This window comes from Bos indicus, chromosome 16 (genome assembly GCF_029378745.1).
Source record: "Bos indicus isolate NIAB-ARS_2022 breed Sahiwal x Tharparkar chromosome 16, NIAB-ARS_B.indTharparkar_mat_pri_1.0, whole genome shotgun sequence".
NCBI classification, from domain to species: Eukaryota; Metazoa; Chordata; class Mammalia; order Artiodactyla; family Bovidae; genus Bos; species Bos indicus.
This window is the reverse complement of record NC_091775.1, coordinates 4,923,584-4,934,485: the sequence shown is the minus strand read 5'-3', so window position 1 is coordinate 4,934,485 and position 10,902 is coordinate 4,923,584. Positions and strand designations below refer to the sequence as shown.

General features: G+C 39.2%; 1 protein-coding gene across 1 annotated transcript; it reads left to right on the top strand.

The window, feature by feature from the left end:
• Positions 1 to 900: 900 nt before the first annotated feature.
• Positions 901 to 8,351, top strand: YOD1 (YOD1 deubiquitinase). The gene is made up of 2 exons (XM_019976744.2): positions 901 to 1,319; positions 2,334 to 8,351. Exons 1-2 carry the CDS (start codon positions 977 to 979, stop codon positions 3,035 to 3,037), a joined length of 1,047 nt encoding a protein of 348 aa, XP_019832303.1. The 5' UTR covers positions 901 to 976; the 3' UTR covers positions 3,038 to 8,351.
• Positions 8,352 to 10,902: the final 2,551 nt, after the last annotated feature.

Below are 10,902 nucleotides of genomic sequence, written 5' to 3'. Positions count from 1 at the left end.
AGGTAAATTCAGAGATGTTTTTATTCCTCTTTCACCTTGGGGATTAAATTCATCCTTCAAAACAACTCAAATAGTATCTCCTCTTTGAAACTTTTTACAGCTCCCAGCTGCCCTCTCTGTGCCTATACAGCTCCGTTTTATACATTCAGCAAGTATTTACTGAGCACTTATTTGCGAGGCACCGTGCTTTGTTCTCGGGATATAGGTTTGGAAAAAGCCACATAATCTAGCATTATCACGTTGCTATGAAATTCCGTGGTTATGTGTCCTTTACACCCCACCCTCTCTCCTGATTACGTGAGTACTTTGCTATTTTGAAGGCAGGAATGGAGTCCTTTTGGTATGTGTATGTCTAGGGCCTGAACTGGAATCTGAATGACACACGTTGGTCTTCATTCCTCCTCCTTATACCGCCACCACCTCCTGCAGGTAGCAATTGCCCTGTGCCCAGATGCTGACCTCATACTGCGCTTTCTGATGTGGCCAATGGACTTTTCAAGTTACAGTCTCTTGGAGATGGAAAGGCCAGTCGTTCGGCCCCTTAACCTCAATGAGTCAATGTTTGCAGCAGCCGAGTCTATAGTCACGAGTACTTAATTGTCTTTAACTGGTTATTTGACTCACAGACCATTCTTGGCATTCGTCTGCATTCCGAACTATGATTCTTGTTTCTCCCGGCGTAGTTTGAAAGCCCCAATTTAATAATTTCCTAACTAAGTGCAAGGCTACATTCCAACGGCTTTGATTCAGGAACTCCTTCCCCCACCCTCTTCCCTTGAGCATATATGCTTCCGACGCGGAGGGTACCTCACTAGCTCTACAGGTAGCAAGACCAGTCGTACTTTCGGAATACGGATAAACCCTCATCCTTTGCCTCCTGACGCGGAAGTGGCAGGAGTTAGTTGTCTCTTTAAGAGCGTACTAGAACAGAAGCCGAAGAGTATCGCGAGAACCGTAAAACCAGCGACTTCTCGCGATGTTTGGACCGGCAAAGGGTGGCCATTTTGGAGTCCACCCGGCGGCTGGTTGCCCCGGCGGCGTTAGCCAGCCTGCTGCCGGGACCAAAGCTGGCCCCGCCGGTGTCTGCCCTGTGGGCGGCCGCACCAACGCTATGTGGCGGCTCCGCTGCAAGGCCAAGGAGGGCACCCATGTTTTGCAGGGGTTGTCCAGCCGGACCCGGGTGCGGGAACTCCAGGGCCAGATTGCCGCCATCACTGGGATCTCCCCTGGCTGTCAGCGAATCCTCGTCGGATACCCGCCCGAGTGCCTGGATCTCAGCAACGGGGATACCATTCTGGAGGATTTGCCCATCCAGTCAGGTACGGGAATCGAGGCTGGGCCAGGCGAGGTCCTGGGAGGACGTAGAGGGGCAGAAAAGAGAACAGACGGTGTCAGGGCCAGGTCTATGTGTCAGTTTGGAGGACGAGAATAGGAGAAATTAAAGAACAGAGAATTCTGACGGAGGCCAGGGCGAGTGTCCAGCAACTCCTTGACTTCACATATAGTTTGAAAGAGACAGGGAGAGCCTGATCTCTGTGAGAAGCTCAAAAGCCGTGGAGTCCTCTTTCCTGGCTGCTTTCTGGTCTGTCTTGAAAACATCTCATTCATTTTGTTTCCCTCTGTGTCCACAGAAGTATTTTTAAAATGCGATGTTTTCTCTGTCCTGATTGCTCTTTTTCCCTGTATCACTGAAAGAAGACAGTATGTCTGAAGGATGTAGGATACTTTTTTTTTTGCTGTCCTGGTTAATTTTTACAATCGCCTTCATTTATACTTTCTCTGACAATTGTATTCATTTTAGAGTTTGCTTTGACACATCCACTGAAGGCGCTTTCAAGTTCTAGACAAAAGCAGTTATTTCTGTCCAGTATTAAAACTTGAACAGCAATATTGGTATTTAAAAGCTTTTCTCTGTAGTCTCAAGGATCCTGTAAACACTTGAACAGGGTAGATATGATATTTCAGATCGAGAGCACCCCCTAGTGGCCGAGTCTTTCGTAAACACCTTTTGGAAGTGCTTTTAAACTGCAGAGAGCAAGGATAAGAAAATTTTGTTCTTGAAATGTTATCTTTTTAGGTAGGTATAAAAGTGTGTAACTCGGGTCCCTTTACTAAATGAAATACAATGTCTTTCTCTTTGTTCCGTTTTCATCTATATGAAGATTCAGGGAACAAGAATTATTACTAGTCACATGTTTGCAAAGCTGTATTCTCCCTAGTAACCCCAGTTTATACTTTAACTCCTCCTGTTTGTAATTTACAGACTTGCTTAGTGAACACCCAATTTCATCTATACTTTCTCTGAAGTTCTGAATTTGTTTTGTTTTTGACAGGTGACATGCTGATCGTTGAAGAAGACCAAAATAGGCCCAAAACGTCACCTGCATTTACAAAATATGGTGCTCCTAGTTACGTCAGGGAAACTTTGCCTGTGCTTGCCAGGATGGCAGTCCCAGCAGACAACTCCTGTCTCTTTACCAGTGTGTACTATGTTGTTGAAGGAGGAGTCTTGAATCCAGCTTGCGCCCCTGAGATGAGACGCTTCATAGCACAAATTGTAGCAAGTGATCCAGACTTCTATAGTGAGGCAATACTGGGAAAAACAAATGAAGAGTACTGTGACTGGATCAAAAGGGACGATACTTGGGGCGGAGCTATTGAGATATCCATTTTGTCTAAATTTTACCAATGTGAAATATGTGTAGTGGATACACAGACCGTACGAATTGATCGTTTTGGGGAAGATGCAGGATATACCAAAAGAGTCCTTCTCATTTATGATGGCATCCACTATGATCCACTTCATCTTGTCTTCCCTGACCCAGACACCCCTCCTCTGACTATTTTCTCCTCTTATGATGATATTGTTCTTGTGCAAGCACTGGAATTAGCAGATGAAGCTAGAAAGAAGAGACAGTTTACAGATGTAAACCGCTTCACCCTGAGATGCATGGTATGTCAGAAGGGATTAACTGGACAAGCAGAAGCAAGGGACCATGCCAAGGAGACAGGCCATACCAACTTTGGAGAAGTGTGATCCATGCATGATGAGGATTGAAGCCTACTACCTCACAGATCCAGAAGGCTCTGGGTTTTCCAATAAGCTATTTGTTACCCTTAAGAACAAAAGAACACAATGCTTGAACCATCCTTTTAACCTTAAACCACTAAGACACTGAATTCCTTGTTAAGATTAAAATTAGTGTGCAAGTTTACAGATGTGTGTCTACAGCAGTGATACAGCCCTCTTTCTGCTTGGGTGACAGAATAGGTGGTCCTTGCCACCTACTGACACTGACCTGAAGATTGAGTATTAGTATTATAAACTAGCACCCAGCAGCATTAACTTGTAGAAGAAAACAACTTCCTATTTGGGGTAATGCGAAAGGCTTCAGGTGAGGCCACTGGACATAATCCACAGTGTCACCAGTAATTGGGTCTTTTTAAAAACTCTGAGTGGGTTAATCGTTTCTATGTTATGAATTGATTCCTCAAATGAAGATACTCAGAATTGTCGAAACTGATTTCATATTGCAATTTGGTAGACTTTATAAATGTGTACTTCACCAGTTGTTACAAGTAGATAACATGCAATTTTTACAGAGATGAGTCTACTCCTTGAGAATATTACCTAAAAACAAGAACTTATAGTGCCCAGTGAAGAATTTCTAGTCTATAAAAGAGAATGTATGAGGGAAGAGGTGCCTGAGCAGCTTACTGAAGCTTTAAAAGACCGTGGGCCTCATGTTTTAATGCAACTCATTTACTCATCTGTCGCGTTGGATAAAACGTTAAAATTAAGCAGGATTTTTTTTTTTTTTTAATTGAAGTTCCTTGAAACTTGAGTGATCAGTTTTTGCCTTTTTAACTAAAGATTTGGAGGGATTTGATTTCCTCAGCTTTTTGTTAAGAGCACTTCCTCCAACTCCTAAAATAACTTTTCGTCTAAAATTATAACACCATGCTTTCATTTGGTTTTGAGAGATCTTTTGCTTACCTAAACAGTATTTGTTTTCATGCTAGCCTTGTCAAGCCACTCTTAAATGATTTCATGTTTCTGAAAATTAATACTTTGTTTATCTACCATCTATTACCTTGACTTTTGAAGAGTTTTAAAGTAATTGGGATAATAACATTGAATGAATTTGACTTACAAAATATGATAGTTTTTAAATCTTTGCCTTATTCAACCTTCTCAGAATCCTGCTTCTTACTAGTATTAGATGTGTAGCCATTTGCTTGGTGGGCTAATCCACGAGGCATACCCTCTAAAACTTAGCTTCACTATGAGATCTTCCAGTTAAAAGTGTTCTACCTCTTAATTCTTCTGAAGATCAGGGATGCTAAATTTTAATCTGTTATGCATTATCTTACATAATGTAAAGAGGCTTAATGTTGTGAAGTTTTATTATCTTGGTCTTGTTTTCTATTATCTTACTTAGAAAACCAATGGTATGGGAATTCCCTGGCAGTCCAGTGGTTAGAACTCTACCCTTTCATTGCCAAGGGTGCAGGTTCAATCCCTTGTTGGGGAACGAAGTCCCACAAGCTTCATGGAGTGACCAAAAAAAAAAAAAAAAAAACCAATGGTATACCTTAAAGCACTTATATTTCTTTTAGCATGTCTTCTTGGCAAATGTTTCAGAATTGAGATTTACTCAGCACTTTTACTTGGTAGAAGTGATCGTATAAAATTAAGGAGTATGTAAACAATTTAGGAGAAAAGTATCTTTAAGGAGCAATTCAAAAAATATGCTTTAAATCGTTAGATGACCTTTCTTGAATACCTTTTGTGTGAATAGGACTTTTAGGCATTATAAGTTATTATCGTCAGTTTAACTGAAAAGTGTTTCATTTTCTATTTTACTGAGCCTTAAAATAGCACTTGGAGCTTGTGAAATTCGATGTTTGGCAGTCATGTGTGCAAATGAATATGACTGAAAATCTCTTTGTACCTGTATGTCATCTGGTCTAAAAGGATTTTGTATCTCTTCATTCCCCCAGAAAAATTTAAAGCTGTAAGTTAAGAGTATACCACTGGGTAACACCAATCCAGTTGAGCTTTATGCATTATTATTCATAAACCTTGTCTTCCTTTCCTAAGTATTTCAAGGGCCAAACTTGATACTTGCTTACTGGAATTTTAGAGAAGTTTATTCATCCAACAAATATTTATTGAGTAATTTATTATATACCAGGCATATATTGATGTTTCTGAACATAAATTTTGTTGTTTTAAAATTAAGTATACTTTATCTACATTTGATTTTAGTTTTAACAAGTGGAGGGATATAGAACTGGATATTTTATAAAATTAAGCTTATTTTAAGTGTTTTTGTTTGCATATTTAAGCTTTTATAACAAGTGTCAACTATTTATTTAGGGGATCTTATTCTGTTATACCTGTTAACTAGGTTGTGCATTCCTCAGTTGGACACTGATAGGTCACTCTCAGTAACGACTTTTTAAAATTAATCAGCTGCTGAAATTCAGCAATAGGACTTTTTTAAGTAATGTTCTGATCATGGGATATTCAAGATGAAGCACTGTTTGCAGACCATTTTAATTGTGGAGGATTAAAAACCAAAACTTGTGCTTACTCAGAACTCAAGCTTGTAAGCCTCACAGAAGTTAAAAGATTTTTTTTAATTGCACTTATACTCTTGAATGGAGAAGGGAATGGCAACCCATTTCAGTATTCTTGCCTGAAGAATCCCATGGACAGAGGAGCCTGGCAGGCTCCCATGGGGTCACAGTCAGACATGACTGAGCGCCTAACACTATATACTTGAAGTTAGTTAACATAAGTAAATTCTTATGTTACGCAGAAATTTAAAACATTGCACCAAGATAAAAAGAAACTTTTTCTTACATTTGCACTTGAGCAGAGCGAAACCTTTCTTCCTATTCATTCAGGTTTTGACTGCCTTGCAAGAATTTTTTTTTGTTGTTAAAATGAGGTTAATTTATATTAGTAGCAAAATGAATCAAGATTGTGCTTTCCTATCCCCTACTCCTCCTTTCCTTAACTCTTCTTTCCCTTACTCTTCTTTGGATTTAAAGATTAGATGTAGGGCTATGAATGCACTTCTGGATAGATTGATTTCAGAAATTAAAATTAATGTCTCGGGAATTTTGTGATGTGGTAGCCATATGAAGATATCAGTGTGGTACAACTACTGTTAGTAGTTCGTGGTTGATTTCTTGTTTCTCATGAATGGATCATGGGCACAGTCAAGTGAGACCCTTGCAAGTTTGGGGGCTGGTCATCTTGACCCTGTTGGCAAAAACTAATATTGACATACTACTTGATTATTCCATGAAGTTCAAGTCCCAGTGAAATCTTTATCAGGAATGAATGAACATATTTATACATTCCCGTAAATGCCCATGCCTAATTTGCATGTTCAGCTTACTCTATCTTGTATAGGCATTAAAACAGGAATGTTGTAAGTTCCCCTCTAGCTGAACATAGTTTTCTATGTCTTTTGTGAAAAAAATTGAATGGGGAATATATAAGATTAGCAGCAGAGTGATTTTTTTTTTTTTTCCTCTTTATGTGTCAGGCGGCCTTCCTAAACTTTCAAATATTAGGATTTTCATGTTTTTTCATGTATTGAGAACACAAATCTATTATTTGCAGCACTTTAAAAATATGAAGTAAAAGTTTACAGGTTAGCCCTCTCTGACGATCTTGTCAGACATTAAAATATAGTTCTTGAGCTGCCAACAATCAGCTCTTCTTAATTAAAAGTTACCATCAGTGAATAGTGTATCCAATGGTACAACATTCTGGTAATTCTCTAACAGTAAAACTCCGTTTCAGTAACTATTAGGAGCATGCTCTGTGCCCTAGCATTCAAAATGTTACTTATTTCTATAATGTGATTGTTCTTTATTCATTGTACAATGCAGTATTCAAATTTGTCCTTGTAGCTCAAAGATGACTACTGCAACTTTGAAAATGTTAGATTCTTAAAACCCTTCATTTGTTTCTAAGCAGGCTTATGATTTTGAGCTGATTTTTGAGTCAGAGGCCTTAAAAGTCATACATAAGCAACATCACTAAGTCTAAAGTGAAACACTTGATTTGAATAAGCTAGTTTATTAACTAAGGATGTTTTCTTACTAGGAGTTACGATATTTAACATTTAGCACATTTCATCCAACTTAAAAAGATTATAAAACTTCGCTGATTGGGGAAAAAAGTTTCTTTAATTTTCCATCTCCAAAACTTAGCTTGCATTTTGTTTACAGTGCTTTAAATATTTGACTTTGAAAAAATCACATTGATACTGGATTGTGGAATGATGATTTAAGTCTTGGTTGGTAGAATTTAGAGGAGATTAATAACCCTCCCATGCTGCTTTAGAATAAAGGAAGAAAGGGGCAGGAAGATAAAGTGCCACATAAACACAACAGCTTCTCAAATGAATGCATTCCTATTCTTGAATTATGCTTTTCAGAAAATGTTTCAGGCAATGCCTTTGTGTCATCTTAACCCGTTCACATTTCTTGGCATTGACTATAGCAAGGCCATAACAGAAAGGCTTGTCAGTAAAGTATTAAAACATGACTATAAACATTTTGCTATGATGCCTTTTTATACTTGTTTTTTAAAATGCATACCTACATCTAAAGAGTTTGGGGATAGTGAAAATATGATTTAGTTACACTGTAGGCAAACAGGTTAACCTAAGAAAGGTTTACAATTTCCTCTCAGATTACATGAGCCTGACTGGTATAGGATATGTAGTTAGTTGTCTCCCATAAGTTACTTAAAGGACCAGGGCACCTGATTCTTGTTTGTTTTCCAGTTCACCTTGGTGCCATTTATCACATAAACTGTTTACAGGAAATAGAATTTCCTTAGCAAAAAGTAACGTTTTTCCTTTAAAAGTATTAAGTTTAAAGAATAAATATAATTTGTCAAAAGGAATAGAGAATGGCAGTAGTCCTATATTTCCTGTATTAATGCAATAGAGGTTGAAATTCCTGAAGCAATGAGAAACCTACAAAACTCAAATTTAGAGCTTTAAAATATGACTTGAAAAGTAATAGAGAAGGACAAATAGAACAAAGTTCTGTTTCTCTTGACACAAAATATTTTTTGCTAATAAAGATGGACAGTGCTTCCTTGGTTTAAAAACATTTTGTTGATTTGCCAGCATTTTTTAAAGTTAATGCACTACTGCTACTACCTGAAAGATGCCTAATTTTGTTTTATATAACTTATGTGATTTTACCATTGTCATTAAGATGCATTAATTTTATTTGTGAGGTGTATGATTTTAAATACCTAAATGCTGTGTGAAATGACTTATTTTGAAGAAATAAATGAAGTGAAAATATTGTTGTCTGAGCATGGTTTGGGAGGAAAGAGGGCTAGTGAACAGCTGCTGCACTCAAGTTACATATTTATCACTGCTTTGACTTCTGTACCAATATCTGCCAAATCTCAGTCTGTAGGTGGAGTCTTAATAAATCAGCTCCAAATTTAATATCTGGGGAAAGGCTGAATGTTCCTTTTCATTTGTAACAGACTGAGCTCTATGTGAACTTAGATCCATGTGGAAACTGCAGCATCTCTTGGGGAGAACTTATTTAATCTTTGATAATGTCGGCATTCAGTTCAGTCACTCAGTCGTGTCCGACTCTGCGACCCCATGAATCACAGCACACCACGCCTCCCTGTCCATCACCAACTCCGGAGTTCACTCAAACTCATGTCCATCGAGTTGGTGATGCCATCCAAACATTTCATCCTCTGTCGTCCCCTTCTCCTCCTGCCCCCAATCCCTCCCAGCATCAGAGTCTTTTCCAGTGAGTCAACTCTTCGCATGATGTAGCCAAAGTACTGGAGTTTCAGCTTTAGCATCAGTCCTTCCAATGAACACCGAGGACTGATCTTTAGAATGGACTGGTTGGATCTCCTTGCAGTCCAAGGGACTCTCAAGAGTCTTCTCCAACACCACAGTTCAAAAGCATCAGTTCTTCCGTGCTCAGCTTTCTTCACAGTCCAACTCTCACATCCATACATGACCACTGGAAAAACCATAGCCTTGACTAGACGGGCCTTTGTTGGCAAAGTAATGTCTCTGCTTTTCAATATGCTATCTAGGTTGGTCATAACTTTCCTTCCAAGGAGTAAGCATCTTTTAATTTCATGGCTGCAGTCACCATCTGAAGTGATTTGGGAGCCCCCAAAAATAAAGTCTGACACTGTTTCCACTGTTTCCCCATCTATTTCCCATGAAGTGATGGGACCAGACGCCATGATCTTCATTTTCTGAATGTTGAGCTTTAAGCCAACTTTTTCATTCTCTTTCACTCTTATCAAGAGGCTTTTTAGTTCCTCTTCACTTTCTGCCATAAGGGTGGTGTCATATGCATATCTGAGGTTATTGATATTTCTCCCGGCAATTTTGATTCCAGCTTCTGCTTCTTCCAGCCCAGCGTTTCTCAACAACACAAGAGAAGACTCTACACATGGACATCACCAGATGGTCAACACTGAATCAGATTGATTAAATTCTTTGCAGAAAAAGATGGAGAAGCTCTATACAGTGAGCAAAAACAAGACCGGGAGCTGACTGTGGCTCAGATCAAGAGCACCTTATTGCCAAATTCAGACTTAAATTGAAGAAAGTAGGGAAAACCACTAGACCATTCAGGTATGACCTAAATTAAATCCCTTATGATTATACAGTGGAAGTGAGAAATAGATATAAGGGACTAGATCTGATAGAGTGCCTGATGAACTATGGACGGAGATTCGTGACATTGTGTACAGGACACAGGGATCAAGACCATCCCCATGGAAAAGAAATGCAAAAAAGCAAAATGGCTGGCTGGGGAGGCCTTACAAATAGCTGTGAAAAGAAGACAAGCGAAAAGCAAAGGAGAAGAGGAAAGATATAAGCATCTGAATGCAGAGTTCCAAAGAATAGCAAGGAGAGATAAGAAAGCCTTCCTCAGCGATCAATGTCAGCATTCTGAAAAGGCAAAATGATAGGATACTGAAAGGGGAACTCCCCAGGTCAGTAGGTGCCCAATATGCTACTGGAGATCAGTAGAGAAATAACTCCAGAAAGAATGAAGGGATGGAGCCAAAGCAAAATTAATACCCAGTTGTGGACGTGACTGGTGATAGAAGCAAGGTCCGATGCTGTAAAGAGCAATATTGCATAGGAACCTGGAATGTTAAGTCCATGAATCGGCAAATTGGAAGTGGTCAAACACGGAGATGGCAAGAGTGAACGTTGACATTCTAGGAATCAGCAAATTAAAATGGACTGGAATGGGTGAATTTAACTCAGATGACCATTATATCTACTACTGCAGGCAGGAATCCCTCAGAAGAAATGGAGTAGCCATCATGGTCAACAAAAGAGTCCGAAATGCAGTACTTGGATGCAATCTCAAAAACAACAGAATGATCTCTGTTCGTTTCCAAGGCAAACCATTCAGTATCATGGTAATCCAAGCCTATGCCCCAACCAGTAATGCTGAAGAAGCTGAAGTTGAATGGTTCTAAGAAGACCTACAACACCTTATAGAACTAACACCCAAAAAAGATGTCCTTTTCATTATAGGGGACTGGAATGCAAACGTAGGAAGTCAAGAATCACCTGGGGTAACAGGCAAATTTGGCCTTGGAATATGGAATGAACCAGGGCAAAGGCTAATAGAGTTTTGCCAAGATAACGCACTGGTCATAGCAAACACCCACTTCCAACAACACAAGAGAAGACTCTACACATGGACATCACCAGATGGTCAACACTGAAATCAGATTGATTAAATTCTTTGCAGCCAAAGATGGAGAAGCTCTATACAGTCAGCAAAAACAAGACCAGGAGCTGACTGTGGCTCATATCACAAACACCTTATTGCCAAATT

Bases quoted from the DNA above. Each gene is read 5' to 3' on its own strand.
- YOD1 (XM_019976744.2), top strand. From the start codon at position 977: ATGTTTGGACCGGCAAAGGGTGGCCATTTTGGAGTCCACCCGGCGGCT. The intron at 1,320-2,333 runs GTACGGGAATCG...TGTTTTTGACAG, and splicing joins GGATTTGCCCATCCAGTCAG to GTGACATGCTGATCGTTGAA.